Source organism: Suricata suricatta, chromosome X (assembly GCF_006229205.1).
Source record: "Suricata suricatta isolate VVHF042 chromosome X, meerkat_22Aug2017_6uvM2_HiC, whole genome shotgun sequence".
Lineage (NCBI taxonomy): Eukaryota > Metazoa > Chordata > Mammalia > Carnivora > Herpestidae > Suricata > Suricata suricatta.
The window spans coordinates 19,567,904-19,589,652 of record NC_043717.1 but is presented as its reverse complement, the minus strand read 5'-3'; the positions used below and the strand labels follow the sequence as shown (position 1 = coordinate 19,589,652).

At 45.7% G+C, this 21,749-nt stretch overlaps 1 protein-coding gene across 2 annotated transcripts in view; it reads right to left on the bottom strand.

Annotated features, from left to right (window-relative positions):
- Window positions 1-5,333: 5,333 nt before the first annotated feature.
- The window catches only part of POLA1 (DNA polymerase alpha 1, catalytic subunit), a 302,841-nt gene continuing 286,425 nt past the window's right edge, over window positions 5,334-21,749 (bottom strand). For both annotated transcript variants that reach the window (XM_029930723.1, XM_029930724.1), the window contains one exon: window positions 5,334-6,653. In XM_029930723.1, coding sequence (XP_029786583.1) covers window positions 6,508-6,653 — 146 coding nt within the window. In that variant the 3' untranslated portion in view covers window positions 5,334-6,507. The remainder of the gene's footprint in view (window positions 6,654-21,749) is intronic.

Sequence of the window (21,749 nt, the reverse complement as noted above, 5' to 3'; positions counted from 1 at the left end):
TAGAGGTCGGCGGCCACTCCGGGGTGGGTAACCCGGCCGGCAGCTGCCGCGCGCAGGCCCCGGCGTCCTCCGCTCGCCGACGCGGCCCGGAAAGCCGGAGACTCCGTCCTCCGGGAACTGTGGGGAGAGCGGCCATGGGGCTTCACGGGCCGAGGCTGCTCTCCGGCCCCTTGGCCGTCGGGTGGGTCACGGCCACCCAGCGCCGGCGAGGGGCTGGCTTGCAAGCCGGAGCCCGGCTTGCCTGGCGCGTGGGGAGCAGGCTGCCAAACACCTCTCCTCGATCGTTGCTACCACATACTCCTTCCTGGAGTTTAGCGGGCCGGCGGGAACTTTCTAGGACAGCGATCCGAGTGTCTCAAACCTCCAGGCTGCACAGGATCTCCTGTGGTGAAGGCCGCTTTCCTGGGGGTGGGCAGGGATACACTGGAGTTTGGAAGCGAGGATGGGGTAATGCCGGAAGAGCGTGAGGGAGAGGCTTTTTTTTTTTTTTTTTTGGTGGTCAATATCAATTTTCCGTCGATTTTGGCTTTTTGTTTAGGTACGGCTTTTTTTCCCCTCCAGGCTGCCAGTTGGATGGTATACGAGAAACAGTACTATTCTTCCTGTTAATGAACTCTTTTTTAAGTCATTTTTTCTCATTTGACCCTTCCATGGAGCAGAAGCAAATTGCGTGAAATTACCTCCAAGGATTACATTTATTACTGGCCAATGAGAACCCCTCGCCTTGTTTTACAAACTCTTAATCCCATGTCATTCTGATGCCACAAACAAGCCCGGTCCTGGGCCTCCTATTCTTTCAACTTTCCCCAGCTGGAGGGACCTCATTCTGCACTTAATATTCCCCATAAATATCACACGCTAAAGACCCCTGACTTCCAGCAAGTCCACATTAAACATGTGACATGTCACGCATGACAAACTCTGAGTATCTTTTCAAAGCAGCATTAAAAGCAAAGAAACCAATTTTCTTCTCCTTCCAAACCTCCCCAAGTGCTGAATGATGGGGATTGGAAAGAGCCACTGGAGCGTACTTAGGGGGATTTTATGAGATTTTCCAGAATGATTTAATCTTATTGTGAGCATTATTAATGAATGGCAACCCAATTTGGCCCCAATATCTGGGAACGCGGTCACAATGCTGGGAGCGGCTGACCCCCCCAACCTTAAGCAAACCTCTTCCACCGTGGAGGAGGATGTGCGGAGCGCAGAGGAGTTCAGGAGAACCCCTGTGATGGGTGCATGGCTGTCCCCTAGCACACCGAGGGCATTCAGCCCCACCACCTGCGTTCCCAGGGCCACCCCTACAGCGTCTTGGGATGAGGAGTGACTGGGAGCCTCTGTGGGAAGGAGGAGGCGAAGGGGAAAGTTAATCTGCTGCGTTTTCAGACAGGCTAGCCAGATCTGGATGAGGCCCTGGAAGGAACTGGAAGAAGGGAGCAGTTGGCCTACTAACTTCTCTGTGTTCTTCTGTCACCAGCGTCCCATGGTTGGACTGCGGACAGTCAGGGCGGGCAATGTAGGCTTGTGGTGGGGAAGACGGGGTACAGGAATGAGAGAGAGAGAGAGAGAGAGAGAGAGAGAGGCACTACTGGAGAAGGTTTGGGATGACTCGGGACTTGAAACTGAGACTTTGCGTAAAGTCACGGGTGGTGACGCCAGCCAGTGTCCCACTGTTGTCTTCTAGTAGCCCCTCCCCCTCCGCTGCTGGGGCAAACACTTATTATGAGTGTTTGGGATTTGTAAAACCCAGGGACAAGGCACCCGTAGTTCTCTTTTTCGTGTCGTTTTGAGTGTGGAGATCTTGCTGGAAAGGAAGAGGGGGCTGATGGTAGAGGGAGGGAAATGACACGGGTGAGCTGAACTTGCGCTTAGAGGAAAAATGTGTAGGTGAGCACGTGTGCATGTGTATACACAAGAGTGAGTGTGGCTGGATGAAGGGGGTCTTCCCTGGAGTCAGAGAGGGGATCTTGGAACTCGGAGAGAGGGAGTCGGAATTCCGTTCCGCGGAGCAACTGTGTCTCTGCCAGGGAAAGGCTGGCTGGGGGGGCGGGGCGTGGGGGGGAGGCTGCCACTTAAACAAGGGCAACAGCATTTCTCAAAAAAAAAGTTGTGTTGTCGCTGGACGTTGTTAACGGTCCAGTTTGAAGCATACATTTTTTTCCCCTTAAAGAAAAGGTAGCGATTACCAGTTATACATTAAGAAATGTCATTCAGTCATTTTTATTCATTCTCCGGAAATCTTCGTAAAAGCCTGAATCATACTTCTACAAGCAGCAATTTTGTTAATCCAGGGGGTTATTACTCTGGGCCCTTATTAGGTTCTACACCACTGCCAAGCAATCCTATAACCCTCTCAAAAGAAGTTTACCTCCCTGTTATAAAACCAGTAGTGGTATTTATACTGTGCAATAATTAGTGTATTACTTGAATCCACTAACACGTTCATTTTATCTCTGCACAAAACCTCTAGTCTGCTTATAGAAAGCTTGTGCCTCCTTTGGTGCTGGTAAAGTGGTGAAAGACTGAATTGAAGGCTGGTTGCACTTTCTCCTTTTGCCTCGCCTTAATTCCCATCTCTTTTTGCTCTCATCCAATTAGCACAGTGTATTAAGCGGTTTATCATCTCATAGTCAGCTATTGAGAGAAACAAGGCGAGCACTTTGCAATAGAACCTGCACTCCTTTGACACCCTCAGGTACTTACATATTCCACTGTGCTATGAATAATAGAGGAAGAATGGAGCGCTAATTCCCTCATCAAAGAATGCCTTGTCTGCTGCTTTGCTCAACAACACCATTCTGATCAAAAGAAAAGCAATAAAGCTTAGCATAACAAAACGAAACCTACTTATTAGCTTAGTGGTTAAATTAATGCAGAGCCGCTGCTATTCAAAACCAAGGTTTGAAAACAGCCTCCAACAACCTGATAATGCTGCCTTCGGGATGAAGGAATTTTAATCTGAAATTTGAGGCTGGCTCAGATGAGTTAATCTATTAAACTGCTATAAGGAAGCTCCACAGCAAACCGTTCAATTAAGAAATATTTAGGTGAGGGGAGAGAGAGAGAGAGAGAGAGAGAGAGAGAGAGAGAGAGAGAGAGAGAGAGCGAGAGAGGGGGAGAGACAGAAGGGAGGGAAAGACAAGGTGGCTTAAAGTCCAGGACAGGGAGCATTGATTGAGGGGCTGGGTGTTCGGACAAGAGGACCTGGGGGCTTGGTGTGTTTTTCTTAAAACAAGATAGGAAAATCTGTTTTTGGAGTTCCCTGATCTTTGCGTCTCCTACAAACGGATCTACACAGGTTTGAAAAGGCGTGTTGAGGTGTGCTTGTGGGGGGAAGAGTGGTGTGGACACGAGAAGGGGGTGGTGGTGAAGGGAGTGAATTCGTCCCCTTTCAGCACCCTCTCCCCAACTCCAATCTGTGAACTCTGATTAGCCCCCCATGTCTTGGGCAAGGGTCACAAGAGCAACTCCATCCGTTTCCTGGATAAATTCACATTTTGAACATGGTCTGTGTAGGATTTCCAACTTCTGGCCTCCCGTCTGCCCCTTTATATGAAAGAGAGTTGAGGGTTAGCAGGTGGTGTCCAAGATAGACGTGCACCCTGTCAGAGGCAGATGCTACTGTTTAACTTCAACAGGAAAGGTGCCCTTGGCAGAGGCATGGGCCGTGAGGGGAGCCAGGGTCCTCTAGGGCACCATTTCCTAACTGGTCTAGATAAAACTTAGCCCAGAGCTTTAGTGAATCTGGCCCAGCGTTCAAAACTTTATTCTTTATTTATTTTAAATTTCTTTTTTAAGAATGTTTTTAAAATTTATTTTTGATACAGAGAGAGACAAAGCATGAGAGGGGGAGGGGCAGAGACCGGGAAACGGAATCCTAAGCAGGCTCCAGGCTGTGAGCTGTCAGCACAGAGCCCAATGTGGGGCTTGAACCCACAAGCCACGAGATCATGACCTGAGCCGAAGTCGGAGGCTTAGCCGACTGAGCCACCCAGGCGCCCCTTCAAAACTTTACTGTAAAAAATTTGTTGCCAAGTTGAGAAAGGGAGACACTTCAAGGAATATCTGGATTCCTGGCTTCTCTTGAAAACGGGCGTGTGCCGGTCCTGCGCCCCATCCCTCCAGGCGGCGCTCAGTAGCCCCTTCCCTTTGGACAGGCCCTGCCACTCTTCAGTGTGACCCTGGCTTGTTTCACCAATTCACTGTTAGCACTTGGACTTCAGAGGCACGCCCGGGAGCCTATGGAGACACATGGGGAGGCTCCCCTGACAAAGAAGTGGGTGGCATTTCAGCACTCGGCCCGTCCTCTGACAAATTCCAGGAGTAGAATCCTTTCTCAGAGAAAAGGGAGCATGCTATGTGCCGGCGTTCTAACAGAGAGACCCGCTGGAATTCTTCTTTAACGTTGCAGTTTCAATTTTGGATAAAATTCTGGACTCCATATGTGCCTCCCAGAAGAGCCCTGTCAGTAACCTGGAGTGACAAACTGGAATAAGACGACTGCTGCATGGGCTCTTTTTTGGGCGCTGTACCATGAAACGTCTAACTCTCTATCTACAGAAACAGTTCCTGCCCTCACAACGTTTACTCTCTAGATGTAGAGATGAGAAACAGAGCAGTCAGAAGCGATCTGAGTCTCCCGGAGTTTCTAGATGACTAAGTTCAGGATAATTCTCTATTCGTATTTACCGTTACCCAAGGTTCCAGAAACCAAGCAAAACATGTCCTCTCTGGAAAGCCACGTGGGGGCGTGGGCTCCGGAAGCCCACACTAGAGAACCACCTCTAGAACCTTGTATGACAGAAACAAAGAATACCACAGGACCCCCTTAGTTCCCTCAAGCAACGTGGCTGCTCCCACTTCTGACAGGCTGTGGAGCCTAAGGTACCAAGGTATTCAGTAATTTACCCTTAGGGCCCTGCACCCAGAGTGTCTCTACTTAGAACTTGGACATAAGCAACAAAGGCGAAAGTTGGGGAGAGAAAAGAGAAGAACAAACGAAGAGAGAAGACTGCTTTAACAAGCGGTCTTCACTAGGGTCCGTGCTGGGTGGCCTTCCTCCCAGGAGCCATCCATCTTACTCTCTCCAAACACAGACACCACTGGGCTCTTGGCTTAGCTCTCGGGCGGTCCCAGTCAGCGCAGCACACGAGAAACCAGACGTCATCTCTTAAAGGACCCGAAGTCCACAGAAAGTCCCCCGAACGCTGCTCGGAGCATTCGGACACACACCACTGGGGCCTCTCGGAGCCGATTCCTAGCCAGGCCGAGGTCCCGGAAGGGGCTGGCTTCCAGTCACGCCTTGCTCCTGGCTGCCACCTCCTGCCAGCTCTTCGCACCTGATGGAGATTCACTGCAACTGCTTTCCTTTCAAATATCTTTATTTAAGCAGGAAAAAAAAAGCACAGCACATTTTTCTTTTCGAAAAACAGATCGATTTTTAAAAAAATATAGCATAGTGTACAGGGGAAATATATTCTGTTAGTATAGTATAGTCTTACATATAATGTAAGAATGGAAAGGCTGCCATACTGAAATAGATGTGGCTTCTGGCAAACAGGGCACTGTTCTCAAGAAATGAAAAAAAAAAAACCCCCACAAAAAACCCCGCACCAGGGCCAATTAACCAAACCTCCTCCCAATTTCTTCTGAATACAACACAATGATCCTTGCCCCAACCTCTACACAGTTGAAAAGAAATGTTATAGGATATCAAATTATTTCCAATGTGCTTTCCGACTGTAGAAACCTTTACCTGCATTTTCTGCTTAGGGGGGGAAAAAGGAATGCGTGTCTAAAACACCTGCCCAGTGTACATGTGTGTGTGCAATGCTGGAGCGATTCAATGAACAAGTGAGCTCTGTTTCATCTGCTTAGGAAACGCAAGGCTTCCCTAACCCCCCCTCCTCGGCTACCTCTATAAAAGGCCAGACTCAAAAGGACAGCCACTCCTGGAGCCAGTGGCTGGGGCCACACGAGGGTTCAGACTGGGTTTAATTGGCGTGTGAAAAGGCAAAACGTTAGTGCTCCTACCAAGGCTTCATAAATCTCCTTCTGGGGACGCTTCTGCTGAAGGCCCCGGGGCAACGCGTGGGGTTCCTTGTGTTCCAGCCACTCTCAATTACCTTCTTGTCCCTCCTGACCTCTCCCCTAGCAATGCAGTCCCAAATGCGAAGCTGGCTCCAGGCCGTGTTTCCACAGCACACGATATGTTGTGGAAGGTTCTTACTACGCTCTGATACTGGGTAGATGAAATAGTGTTGTGGTCCCCCCACCTTAGTAAGTCCACTCCAAAGCCGTGCGCGCGCGTACACACACACACACACACACACACACACACACACACACACACACACACACACACACACACACACACACACACACACACGATGCAGTCCTAAACGAAAAGCAATGTCGGGGGAGTGGTCAGGGCCATGGTGGAGGCGATGGGGTCGCCCGGAAGCTGGACCTTCGCTCGCCCACCTGCTGCCTGCCTCGCCAGCCCCCTCAGGGCCTCACGGCGCAATCAGCAAAGAGCTTGCTGAGGTTCACTTCAGAGTAGCCGCTTCGGGATAAGAACTGCTCTGCCGTGTTCTTGAGTTTTTGGTAGTCCTGACGAACTTTGGGGGTAAAAAACTGCTTCTTCCATTTATCTAAAAAGAAAGAAAAATAAAAGGATTACAAGTCTCAGAGGCAGCGTCTTTAGAGACCATTCAGTATTCATCAAGCACAAGAGAAGAGGGTGCGGGTCATGTCTGCACCTCCATGTCTCAGATGTCCTCCTGGTCCCGTTGCTGGTCTACACCTGGGGCAGTGCCCTGCCGGGAGGCGGGTGAGTCCCCTAGGTCCCTCTACCCTGCCTACCGCTTCTCGGCTCTTAGCCGACTCCGTGCCGAGGATACAGCCACCGTCCATGGGTGCGAACTGCAGGTGCACGTCCATGGGCAGCGGCCACGGGGATCTCCACCTGCAGCTACCATTCTGGCAGCGCTGTCGAGCGTGTGCACGCGACCAAATGCCAAGTATGGATGCGGCAGGACACACATGGTCTCAAGAGGAGCAGGAGCCTCCCACAGTCAAATCCCAGGAGCAGCTGGGCCTAGTCAGCTTCCTTCAGGCCCTCCAGTCTGTGTCCCTCTGCTACTCAAAACTCCTCTGGTGGAAGAGGTGAGGGGTAGGCTGTCTGGAGGGCACCTGTCCGTCGGTGAGGCTGCTTTTTCTTCTCTGCCCACACCGTGTACCTGTGGACTCTGGGCACGCCGCATTCATTCCTCCGCTTCCTGCTTCTTCTGCCCATTCAGGTCTGGCCTTCCCACTCTGAGAAGGGCACTGCCAGTCACACAGAAGGTCCCTCCTTCCTGCCCCACTGCCTGCTACTTGCACACTTAGTTCATTTCAAGGAGCTGTAGGGCCAAGACACTGAAGTGTGATCTTCTGAGGATAAGGCTGATCCCTAGGGGAGGCAACCCTGCCCAGGATGCTTAAGTGACACAGCTTTGGTTCACAGCCGCTCAGGAACCCTGTGAGGTGTTTGGAGAAGTCCACATTTTTTTTTTTTTAAATCCCCATTTGGTGGCCGAAGAAGCTGGGAGGTCAAGTCACTCACCCAAGGTCAGAGCTGGAAATGTGGGATGCGGATCTGCAGGCCCAGGTAGCCAGAACCCCGAGCCCACACTCGGAGGTCAGGCTCCCTTGTGGGCCCCCTCTCCCTACTCTGTCCCCGCTCCCAGGTGCCCCGAACAGGCTTGTGAACAGGCTACTGGGAAGGGCACATGGAAGGGAGTATTCATCAAACACAAAGAGAAAAACCCCACTGAAACAACAGAGCAACACTGAAGTCTACCAAACACCCGGAAAATTAAAGCTGGGTCTCAAGATTTTTGTTCCTTAGCTACACATTCGCATTTGTTCTCCACAACCTTTTCTAAATTACATCAATTGCCTTTCATGAAACAACAACAAAAAGTTTTGTGGAGGGGATTTAAATGCCCAAAGGGGGTGGAAAAAGAGAGGCGAGAGGAGAGAGAGGGGAGGCATCAGTGGCCCACTATAGAAAGACACTTTGAAAGTTCTAATTATCCGAGCCTGGGCATACACAACAATGGCCCAAGCCGGCGGCCGCCTCCCGCAGGCCGGAGCAGCAGGCCGGCACCCCGCGCCTGTGAATGACACAGCGCAGGTGCTGACTGGGGAGCACATTTAAAGAGCTGCCGGAATAAGGAGCAGGGGAGGAAGGGAGAGGGCATCGCTGCTCCTGATGTGTTTACCTCCTCTGCTGATGGGATATTGACTTTTCCCACCAGGTTGGTTAGAAAGGGGACTATTTACGCTGCCACACAGCAGAGTTAGAATGACAACCAGCGTCACTTGGTGCTCTTCTTCGTAAAAGACAAGTGTGACCGCCGGCATATCCCATAACCGGTCAATACGGCCAAGGCGCCATTGCGCGCCAGTTAGACATGCAGATAAAAGCTCCCGCTTGCTTCCCCAATGAGAATTTAATCAATAACATATGGAAGGTCTTCTAGGAAACAGAACTGCAAGAGCTGGCACAGGCGCGTCAGATGGGGGTGCAGACAGGGGGAAAGGGCTCACCCCTTCTTTTGTGGTTCTTCTCAGTCCCCTTCAGGCACCTAGGCCCCCCGAATTAGGCTTCACATGAAACCACTATCCTGTTTCCTGTACTGCTACACCCACCACTGTAGAACTCAAGGGAAAACACCGGTGTTAAATGGTGGAAACCAGTTAACGAGGCCAGTAAAATCAGATTCCTTCTCCCTGCTCTTGTTTTTGGGAGTCGGCAAAAGGGCCATTGGCAGAGTCACTGCACGTCAGGTACCCAGTGAAGACAACTGTTACAAGATTCCAAGAGGTCACTGGTCAAGAAACAGAGAAGACCATCTCACCTCAGTCCACAGAGACGCCAGGAGCCGTGGCTGCTGCTGTCTCAACAATCAGCACAAAAAAAATCCAACCTTTGTCAACTAAAGAAGGATATGCTCTTCCTAGACACAAGTGCATCAGCAAAATATACTCCAGTGGGCTGCGCTGTCACCGGAAATCACTCAGCTTAATACCCAACGCGACTCCCCTTTTCCTGGGAAGAACCTTTGAGGATCACATACCTACAGCTCACTGTAGGTCCTTTCTACATGCTGATTCCTTAGGATTATATGCCGATTCCCCAAAATCTCCTGTCCCCAACCCCGATAAAAACAATTAAAAACAAGTTAGCCTGGATATTACTCCCACAATATTTTATCAGGCACTAAAATGAACTGCTAATTTAAAAGTTGGTCTCTTCTGATTAGAATCTAAAACCTCAAAATCAGGCAAGTCACAGTATTTTCTCTATGGGAGGAGCTAGATCATCACTTGCAGGTTGAACCTGTCTTTAAGTATTTTATTTAAAAGTTAACTGATCCAATCAAACATTAGAACTGTTTGGAAAAAGGGAGAATTCCCCCATCTAAGGAAGCCATGTCAACTTCTGATATTCTGGCTCCTTGTAAGTAAACCACACATCTTTCGGCTGGTCCTCTTTATAAAACCCCTTCTGGACTCCAGGAAACACACTCAACCAGAAACCACAAGGCAAAGACATTTTAACATCACGTACTGGTTGTTTTATTTTAATTAAGGCAGGCTTAGGCACACAGGCAGCAGCCGTCTCTGTTCTGAATGTCTGTTTCATTTATTTCCGTGCAAAGGTATCAAACAACAGTCAGTTATAATTGATTCTGTCAGGTGTTATACAGTCAGTCATAATTGTCTCTGTGTAGAGGTGTGTCAATTTACTATATCTGAATTAAATATTCTGTCAATTATGAAATCAGGTAATAATTTCAGTCAGTTTTTTAATTGCATGGCTTCCCACTATACAGTTCTCAGCTTTCCCACCGGTTCTAATCCATAGCCTTCTTCCCCCCCTCAGTGCAATGCGAGTTCAGCCTTCAGGATTTAAAACCACCGAACGTATGGAGAACTGTTAGAGCCTCCAGCCTGGCTGGCTTTCTCCTGATTATCAGTCAATATCCGAGTCTGGGCAATGCACGTATCTGAAAGATCTCAAGAGACAGCCATGTTTCAAAGACAAACACATTCAGGGCCCCAAACTAAACAAGTACATAAACACTTCTCAAAATGAGAAATAAAAAATATCATCTTCCATTCAGTTCTTTAGAAACAACTTTACAAGGCACAGTGCCAGGCACACTCAGCATACGGAAGGAGGCATATTCCGACTAACCAATGCCCAGAGGTCTGTTTTTGCCCATTAAATCACATGTTAGACGTTAACATATTTCTAAGGGCTGAAGAGTCTCTCTGTTACTCCACTATCCAGCTCCACTCCTACTTCTAAATCATTATCTCCGGTTTTCTTTTTCTCTTCTTTTTTGTTGATACCAAAATATAGCCTTTAAACAGAATAAAATATCCATGGTTTAGCTCAAGTACTCTACTAGGCTGATCTGACAAGTATTTAGAAGAGTGATTATAATTCTCACCACCACTGGTCTGGTTCATGTTCAATAAACACAGGCTTGCTGCAGCCTGGTGGTGGTGAACAGTGACCCTTCACACTCCGAGCAGATGGGGGTGCTGCAGGTCCCCCCCCCCCCCCCGCCAGGAAGGGCTGGTCAGTACAAGTGTGGGAAAGAGCAGAGGGTGATGGGAGAAGGGAGGAGCCAGGGCAAGCCGATGTAAAGGATGCCGCTTCTCCAGCGAAAACCAGAAGGGGAGAGTCGCACCCGTTCCCACATTTCAGTGGAGAAAGAGTCACCTTGAAAGAGATCAAAAATTTCCTTTCAACTGGATGAAGTGATTCTATCAGGGCTGGGTTTGGGGGTGTTTGTATTTGTCATGTCGGAAGAAAATTGCCCATGCAGCCCCTTGCTGAGGTTATAAAAAGTACTGTCAACCACACTGGACAGAATTTTGGGGGGGGGGTGCAGAGAAGGGAAAAAACACATTGTGCAGGGTCATTAAGCACTGTTGTATAAATAAAGTTAGAAGATCAAACGAAAGAGGGGACTCGGGTTAAATGCTGGAAGACAAGCTTAAATAAAGTTCTAAGAAAAAAGCAAGGCACGCTGTAATTCCAAGAACCTATTACTTCAGACAATTTACTTCAAAAAATAAAATCAGAATGGTAAATGATTACCCAAAAGCAATCATGTCATCATCACTGAGAGATGGAATAAAATAATTTTTTGTGAAGTGGCTGAATGAGAGCAACTTAAAAGCCACGGAGCCTGTCAGAAGCACATTATTTCTTTTTACACCCCGTTTCCCAATTCATCTCAGTGCTGCTGACTAACCTCGGCTCCCAGCAGGTGGAGCATTTAAAATAAATAGCATTTCCTACAAAACGCGCTCCAACTGCCCCATGACAGACGCTTCCAATCCCCGGCCAGCCACTGGATCAGCTTCAGCGGTATCTAACAAGGTGTAAATACAATAACAAGCATGTAATTAAGTGAGCATGATGAAGTTAATGGAGATAATTCATTCCATTTTGGGCTTATGAATATTCTATTAGATGTTATCAGGCAGCTGGAATAGCTGTTAATTTAATCATCATTCAGACCAGCAAAATGTTCTTTGTGCGAGCATAATTGCAGAGAATGAATAATTGATTTGACAATTGTACCAGTGGATTTCAAACAGTTCTGTGCGCTCTCAGAGCAGGAAGGGAGGAGAGCTGGAATACTCAAAGCACTGAAGAGGTGGCAGAGAAGCCAGCCTGTAAATTGAACATTATCAGGACACAGATAAAGGACAATTTTTATTTTATCAATGCAACACAATTACATTACAGTGCGCTAGTAATCACTCTGCCCACACTTTAAAAAGGGAAATAAATTACTCTTCATGGGAAAGGACAAAAAGAAATATCAGAACCATTTAGAATCCATTGATATTGGATATTTAATTTTTTTTGCATTATATTTTATTATAGGAAATATCAAACTGTGTTCGAAATTGCTGGCACATTTAACTCTGTTACCTGCAATCAGGTACACAGATTGTATTTTACACGTATCTCTGCATTACAGCATGCTCTATGAATTACAATGACTTTATTGCAATTTTTCAAAATTACCCTAATGTTTAAAAAGAGCCATCATTGTGGTGTACAAGAGCATTGTACACTTTAACTATCAGAACTCTGTTCTGGATACACTGAACAACCGGCAAAACTTTGTTCTCCAAATGGGTCTGTATTTCGGCAGAAAAGGCAGCAATGTTGACCTCAAACAACAAGCAGGTTTCCAACACGAAAGGAAGTTTTATTAAGGACATGCTCTACCGAAGACCAGAGTTAACGGACCCAGCAGACGACATGTTGGTTGACCCCCAAGTCCTTCGGCAGGGCTACAAGCCTGTAACTTATTTTTCATTTGTTAAAAAAATTTAATTTTTCAAGTCTTTATTTAAATTCCATGTAGTTAACATATAGCATAGGGTTCATTTCGGGTGTACGATACAGTGATTTAACACTTCTGCGCATCATCTGGTTGTCACCGCGACAAGTTACAAGCTCGCAATTTCATCAAAGCCAATGGGGTAGATGGTAAGAACAGTGGAATTTGATGTGAGCGCATACACATAAAATCATGAGCAAATGGGAATATTCTAAATATCTTCATGTCTAGTCAATGTTCTGTGACAGACCAGAACAAAGATGAGTTGCCCCAGGTCAGTGTTGCTCAAGGAGGGTTGGGAAGTAGAATCATCTAGGACTTTGTTTGTTCCACATATCCATCCGGTGCTATCACCTGAACCTCCCCCCATTTCCATTGGTTCTCGTAGAGAAAAGGGAAGTGAAAAATGTGTTTGTTGGTTGGCTTTTTAAAGACTCCCAGATTCTGCTAAATCTACACCTCCTCCACTGAGGATGAGAACTATACACTCCCAGGTGTAACCAAGTGCAATGGCCTCACAGCATTATAGCGCTGAAATAACATTCTCCATCCACCACCCCAACTCTTCCTGAAGACCTCAGTCTTACAAAGACGCAGGTCAGCAAAAATATCTAAGAAGTGTACACCGTGTCTTTACGGTTCACATACCATTCTTTTTTTCTTTTTTTTTTTTTTAATTTGAGAGAGAGTGAGCATGAGGCAGGGAGAAGGGGAGACAGAGAGCCCAATGTGGGGCTCGATCCCATGACCCTGGGATCAAGACCTGAGCCGAAATCAAGAGTCGGATACTCCAACCGACTGAGCCACCTGGATGCTCCTCACACACCATTTCTAATCTTGATGTTCTCACCAGCCTCCTGTTCTCACAGCCCAGGCTGTTGTGGCAGGCACAGCTGCGATCCACCTCAACGGCTGGAAAGATGCGTGGGTCACAGTGGGGTATGAAAGTAACAGCGTCTAGCCCACTGCCACTTTCTGGACATAGGACCGAAAACAGGCCGTGCCCTCCGAGGTCCCAACATCAAAGCAAGCTGCCTCTGACACCCTTTCCCGTCTGCACACTGGTGATGATGAGCTACGTAGTCCTCCAAGGGCTCTCGGCATTTCCTGGGTTCCATCTTTGTTCATGGGTAGTGTCCAATCCCTCTCAACTTGTAGGTATCTACAGATGTCATGTCATGTCATGCCCGAGACGCTTAGTTAGGTTCTTTGAGGAGGGAAAAACGTGAGCATTTGTGATTAATCCAAAGCAAATACGTATTCTGGCAACATATTCATGGAATACGTGACTATATATTCCTCTCAGGATGTGGGACTGAGGCCTTGATTCTTCACCATACAGGCTTCCCCCAGGACAGCTCATAACATGACAGCTGGTTTCTGGCAGAGTGAGTGAGCAAGGAAGCAAGAGAGTGTACTCAAAACAGAAGTCACAATCTTTTGTACCTGATTTCAGAAGTACCATCCAATTGCTTTTGTCACTCCATCCAGTCCACACTGGAGGGAAGAGGTTCACTGTACAAGAGTGAATGCCAACAGGCAGGAAGCGCTGGGTACCATCTTAGAAACTGCCTAGCAGAGGGCCACTGCCCTGGATAAATGGCAGGAATACAGGAAAACAGGAATATGTTAGGTGTCAACTTGTTGGGATATGTATTATGAAAAGCTCACAGATTCAGTGTGGAGCGTCTAAGAGATGTGAGAAATCTAAGGCCTTAAGAAATCAGAGAGAAAGCAGAGAGTCAAAGGCAGACTTTTAAATGACTGCTTACCATCAAACTCATTACACCCAAGGAAAATGTACGAAGGCAAATTCTGTACCAGATACATTTTTCAGCTGCTCCGGGTTTAATGTTTATGTAAAATGGATGTGGTTTTGGATTTCTGACTCATCAGATACAGTATAAATATTAAAGAAGTCCAGCCACTTACAGAACCAGCTATGAAGTCGGAAATAAACCAGTGTTTTAAGAGTATCAGAATTCGTAAACTTTACCTTCTTAACTTCTATGAACTGATAACCTGTACTCTCTCTGGGATCAAAGACTGTGGGGTATTCCTAATTCCAGAATATATCAGTGACACTCTTTAAGTAGGATTCCAGTTTCAAAAGAACTGACTATATACCTTGAAACCTTACCTGGTTAATCACCAAGATAGCCACTGTCCCTCACCGTCAACTCTTCCAAAGGTCCCAGGACTGTCAAGGGGAGGTAAGGGGTGACAGATCTCCACCCTATTTAGCTATTTTATTTTTTTAATGTTTATTTTGAGAGACATAGGGAGAGAGAGAGAAGCCCGAGCAGGCTCGGTGCTGTCAGAGCAGAGCCCGACATGGGGCTCGATTTCAGAAACCCTGAGATTATGACCTGCGCTGAAACCAAGAGCCAGGCACTTAACCGACGGAGCACCCCAGGTGCCCCCTACTTAGCTATTTTAATACTGGAATCTTTTCTCTACCACAACTAACATCTAGGCTCTGTGGAAACCAAGTGTCCTAAGGAAGGAACACTTTCTTAGAGAAAAGGCTGGAGGCTCGTGTGAGACTAGGCAGCCTAAGTGAAGGCATTGATAAATTTAAGCTGAATGGAATGAAATTCTTTCAGCAGAATCTGTAAAACTTTCAGAAGTCTGGACCAAAACCTACTGAAGGTGACTTTCTCTTGAAAGAGAGGTCCCTTTAGGCTTCTCCTTATCATGAAGGGCAAACAATGACCACACAGGCTGATTTTGAGATGGGGGGCTATTTACTCGGAGCAATAAGCAAGTGCTTGGTATTTTATATGTTTTATACCTTTCGTTATTATAGGCCAAAGGTTAGCAAACTATGACCTGAAGGCCAAATCCATGATGCCTCTTGTTTGTGTCAATAAAGTTTTACTGAAACACAGCCATGCCCTCTGGTTTCTGTATTGTCTCTTGCAACAACGGGGAAGCTGAGCAGCGGCGGTGGAGACCGTCTCATTCTCAAAGCTGAAAATACTCGTTATCTGACTCTTGATAGAAAAACATTAGCCAATTCCTATTATAGACAGGGTTACAAAGGTACACACCCTAACCATGACCCCGTAAGTTAAACGGAAGAGACATGATACCCGGGAGAAAACCAGGCCAGGGGGCCTTGTGCAAGGTCACGTGTGTAGTTCATGTTCTTTCCTCTAAACTCTGTTGGTGGAGGGACACGGAGAAGCTCTTATTCTCCTACTCCCCAGGCTGCATGAGTTATCTTTTTTTTTTAAGACACAAGCTCCCCTCACAGTACTCTTATATAAGATTTTCCACAGTTGGCCCAGGCAACTCAATGTCTTTGGAATTTAACAAATGCTGATGCAGGATGCTACAGTGAACCTCCCTGTTTTTTCCCCTGTGTGAAATGTTGATGCTGGGGCATGTAAGGCAAGATGTTCCACTTTATAGATGTTTAAATATGCTCTAATTAAAATTGGAATCCTTATTTCAGTATGTTCTTTGGATTTTCTTGGAGGAAGGTCAAATGATATTGGAGAAGAGATGGAATGAGCACATCAGAGAATGTCTTATTGTACATTCCAGATTCCTCTCAAATCAATGCATAAGCCCTGTGGTACAACTTAAGAAAATTCTTTTATCTGCCACTTAAAAAAACAAAAGGCTTCTGGGGCACCTGGTGGGCTCAGTTGGTAGAGTGTGTGACTCTTGATCTAGCAGTTGTGAGTTCAAACTCCACGTTTGGTGGAGAAATTACTTAAAAAATAAAATCTAAAAAAACCCAATTTTTCTATCAAGGCATTCTTTTGAGAGAATCAGTACCTAGAGAAACTCACTAACTCCATTTCTGTATGTTTAATATGCATACTTTGAGCCTCCCAGAAAGAATGGCCTAACCGCTCTGCATTTTTACTGTGATAATCTTCAATGTATACTTTTTGATGCTTAGTCCAAAGCTAATTACAAAATGGGTCTTACTGATGTGCAAATTGTTGCTATCCATTTACAACTCAATGAATAAAAGGGAAAGAAGCAGTGTGTCTCTTACACAGTACAGTTCTTGATTAAGTCATAGAATTCTCCAAAGCCTCGGACCTTGTTAAGCAGCCTCTCGGCCTGCATTTCCCTGGCTTCACAGATGGAAGCTGAGCGTTCCGGGAATGGCAGGTAGCAAAGGACAGAACAGAATGAGAGTGCCGAACCACGATTCTACATGACGGGCAGACAGTGCTGAGGGGTCTAACTGCTATCATGCACGCCTCCCACCATGGATGGCAGCCTCCTTCCCATGCTAAGACAGGACCGTTCACACTGGAGAGTGTGCAATGGATTCATGGAGATGATGCTAGCAAGTGGGCTGGTAATGAATACCAACTGCATCATTATTGGAGTCTTTCCTTGCACGCTTTAGGACAAATACAAATGCTCTCAAACTAGAAACGGAAGGAAAACATGGATCTGAAACATGCTTGAACATCAGCCCAGAAAACCAATGTAATACATGGGAAAGAAATCTAGACCGACCCAAGACTGAGAACTCTAGACTCTTTATAAATACTCACGGTGGGGCACTAAGCTACCCCCCTTACCCAACACTAAACGGCTATCTCCCTTATTGGCAAATAACCTGTGTATGGACTTCTTCTACTTGTTCATTGAACAAACATTTACTGAGTACCCACTGGGTGTCAAGTACAACCGGGGATAGGGTGGGGATGAATTAAAGAATCAAGAGATAAATTGTTGTGAAGGCTGTACTTTAGGACCATAGTTGGGCATTCTCGCTGGATTAAAAAATATATAAATAAGTCAACAGGGTACGACTCCATGAACCCATAAAGAGAAGCAAAATTATATATTAACTCAATCAACAAATATTTACCAAGTGCCTACTATGTGCCAGATACTGTTCTAAGCCCTGGGGCTACAGGAGTGAGTAAGACGGACAAAGATGCCTGTCTTCATAAGGCTGAGAGTCCGGTGAAATGACAGCTAGGATTCACAGAATGAGAAGAAATCCTTTAGAGATAGTATACAGTTAAATCAACCTGCAGTCTTTAGAAGAAAGGCATCCTAGAAATCCGACTTGCTTTTATTATTAGCGCAATATACCTAAGAGATCACAACTCGATTATTTTCGGCACAGATGACAGCATATTTATGTCATTTTTAAAGTGTAAATAAATTCTGAGGAAACGGGGCAGGCTTGCAGTGTTACCACCACCCTCAAAATAGTCCATCTATTGGCCCTGATTTTAAAAATATGGCGCACTCCGCAAGGCGTCCAATCCCACATCTACAGCTGCCACCTGGCCTGCAGCCATGGTAGGGAGTCGCTTTCATTCACGAGCAAAGCCAGGGGAAGGGCGGGGGGGGGGCTTGAGATGCAGAGACGATAAATTCCATTTGCGCTATTAAAAAAAGTAGAACAGTGAACCCAGCGGTTGAAACGTGAAGCTAAGAAGAAAACAGTAATCTTGCTATAGAAACCAGAGAATTATGTTCTCGCGCTCCCCCACTTTCGTATGCTTTCACACTGTACAAACTCTAGCACCCTGAACAACTCACTCTCCTGCCATTTCCAGCACTTTAAAGAAACTTTTCAACATTTCTGTTTGACACATTTTTTCAACAGGGAGGTGAAGACAATAAGTAAACAGGTAGTGAAGGGCTATTTAGAAAGCTGGTCAGTGACGGTAATAATAAAGGGAAAAAAGCCACCAGAACAGAACATGTCTCCTACGTGCAGCAGCCACAGACGGCATATGACCTCTGACAAACAGTTTTCAGAGTAATTTTAATGCTACTCTGGATTTAACTTGACTAACTGGTAGCAATTGAGCACATCTACCCCCCCCCTTTTTTTGTGGCAGCAGTTATGGAAAATGCTACAATAACAGCATCAAAAGTAGAATGGGGGAAGATTGGTTTTCCATTGTGCTGCTGAACTGGCATAATGCCCACTTTAAAAGCAATTCGCTGCTCATCACTGAAATCTGGCAGACACGACACTAAATGCCTCGAGGGAAAAAAAGGGACTTGAGAAGGGGAACCCACTCCAACCACCGTGCAAGGGGGGGGGGGGAAGCACCACGGATGATGAATCTGGGTAAGAAGAGAAAATTGCCAAATAAAAAAGTTGAGCGTTGCATGCAGACTCCCAACAGGCTGTACTTAATTTGCTAGAAGAAGATTTCGTCTACAGGTCTGCATCGGTAATAGCAGAGCAAAACAAAAGCAAAATATATATTTATGTCTGTCTATTGTTCTGATGAAGCAAAAACCCAGCGAGTTCTGTCAATCATTTGTCAAACACGTCTTCCCCGTTTTATTTACCACCAAATATAATGAGTAAATATGTGATAATAAAACTCTTCTTTTTACATGGACATATACAATTTTTCCTCCTGCTAAATACAGGTAATGATTTAGGAAGCTTTCAAAATGTCTTTTTACTGTCAATAAAACTAATTCTATTCCCATTTTCATGTAAAAAAAAGGCTTTACAAATGAAAATTCAAATTAAAATTCTGATTATAGTGTAGTGTGACAACACCTGTATTTATAATTTTACTGTCAGCTAGCTTGTAGTGTTTAACAATAGCTCGAAGTAGAAAAGTAATTGGAATTTGTCTGTAACATGCCAGCATTGGGAGCTCTGCTGCGCTACAGCAAATTTGGTTTGATGGCAAAATAACCTCACTGAGATTTCTGTGAATCACAGGTGATGGGGGCTTGAGGGGGGACGGTCTCCCAGGATAAATTCCATGGGACCTCTTCCGGCATGAGCCAAAGTTGAGAGTTTCCACCTGAAGAGTCAAGGTTGCAGTGACCCTGACTTGCGCTCCTGGCCTGTCATCTCCCCTGCAGCCTCGAGAAAACGGCACCTGCCAATGCGATTCAGTTTCTAGAGTAACTCTAGAAAAACAAAGACCAGAGAAATAGATGACAGTGGTGGTCCCCTGTGGTTTCTGAAACAGACCGATGATGTCACTTAGCTATGAACTTCGCAGAAGTGGGTGGGATGGGGGGGGGGAATCTACCAGATGACGGGGAGCATCCTTGGGGACTGAAAGGCACCCAGGGGAAACAGGGCAACATGGAATTAATGACAAGTAACGGGACGCTTCCCATTTCTCAAAGGCTGCACAGCCTGGAGCGCTGGGGAGGTTTACTGTATTCAGTGCTTTTCAATAACCCCAGATAAACAGTACAGGGACCCACACAGATGCCTCCGATTTGCTATTTATCAAAAGATTAAGAGAAAACTTACACATCCCACTTATACTTTTCCTGAAGCAATATGGAGAAGAAAATTATTTAAAGCAGTGTTCTGCTGTCAACTTGAATCTTTCAAAACTCATAAACACATGCTAATCTCCACATACAACTTGCCTTCCTCTAGCCTACGAGTGAAAAGCCCATCTTTTTCATTATCCTAAAGATGAAAAAAAAGAGAAGCCACATACAAAAGAAAAACAGAATGACAGTGATGTTTTAGTTTACACTAGATATGGCAACACACACGAACTGTCAAAACTATGGAATGAAAAAAGCTGTTATCAAGCAACTGTCAAGAGGGTCCTCTGAGATTTGGAAATCTTGTGTTTATTGTAACTACAGCACATTACACAAAGAAAGAAACATCCTTCTCCTTGCTCTTGCTGCTAAATATCATGCGAGAGAACACAGGCTTCTCCCTCAGTATTTAGATTAATTTCTCCCCCGTGTGTAATTCTGTGCTTGACAGGGCTGCCTCCCGCCTCCTACCTTCTCTACAGCATGGCCAAAGTTCAGAGAGAAAGCTCAAAGTTACATCACACATTATTTCATTTCAGAAACCATCACCACTCTCATTTCATGTTAACTGGCCGTCTCTCCCCAAGAGTGGAATCCGTTAACATCAAAATGCATAGACTTCACCTGAACCATTTTCCTGACTTCGGGAGTTCTACAAAGAGAAGCATCTAGTTGAAAAGATACAGGCACTTAACCATAAAATGATTTTAATTGGGGATTCTTTCTGGGCCATTTATTAGTGGTACACAGAGAAATGCAAATTTTAAAGGAAAATCACCATCCTACAAGGGGGACTGAGGGGGGAAATACAGGGTCCAAATCTCTTCCACAGTGCACAGATATTAGTGACTTACAGGCCATTTCCACCTCCCCAAACTCAAGGAGCAAAATTTCCCTTCTGATTTAACCTGAGCTGGCACACTGCACTTGTAACCCGGTCTTTCCCTCTGAACACCGGCAGCACCCCCCACGGCCTGACTTCATTCCCGCTCCCAGGCCCGAGGGGCCCTGCTCAGCGAAGCACAGAGGGGGCCCTCATCACGGAGGGCAGCAGCCACCCCTTGATTAATGTAAGTAAAGGCATTCTTTGGGTGCTTCCGTTTTTATTTCTCATGTTTCCTTTAGATGCAGAATACACACCTTCTGACATTCCTCCCCTGACGGAGAGAAACTAGACCGCAGAACCCTTAGTACAAGTGTAATTGCCTGCATTCAGACAAACCGTGGGCCAAATCAAATCACAAAATACATTACTGGAAAAAAAACAATGTTACCAGTGCATGAGCCGACATACAGAACAATAGTCCTAACTCCTGACTGTGGAAATTCCACGGAATTGGCTTCTGTACATATTGCTGGCACCCCTCCCTCTGCGGAGAGCTAATGAGCACATCGGGACCTTGCTGATGGACGTGTCTGCTAACTCGGTGATAGACAAAAGAAGTCAACGTGGCCTAAGTGAATCTTGGCTCTAACTAGGTTATAATGGTTACCCAATACTTAGAACATACTTATTTTGGGTTTCAGTGACCTGGTATGACTCAAGCCGGCAACTGAATAGGTCAGTCAAACTTTAACCTGAGGTAAAAACAGTTTTACAGTGATGGCAGTTTTATAACAATGAAGATGAATGCCCTGTAAAGAAAACCAAATTCCTCTAGGACGCTTATGGAAACTTCCACAATTCCAAAACTCTCCCTCTATTATTACCAAAGGGGCAAAAAGGAATACTGATGCTTTACCACTTTCATTCTCAAATACTATCTGAGGGTGAGTGGCCGATTTACATTCTTTTCATGTAATGGAAATCAACTTTTAGGCAATTATCTTAATGCCAACCAGTTCTTTGCTCATGACATTTTATTTGAGGTAAACAGTAAAAAAAAAAAAAAAAAAAAAAAAAAAAAAAAAAAAAAAAAAAAAAAAAAAAAAAAAAAAAAAAAAAAAAAAAAAAATTAAAATTCCTCCATAATCTAATGACATTTATGTGGAAAAAAGAGCCATAATAGAAGTTGGTGAAATTAAGACAAATGGCCCATTAAGGAAGTTTGGGGA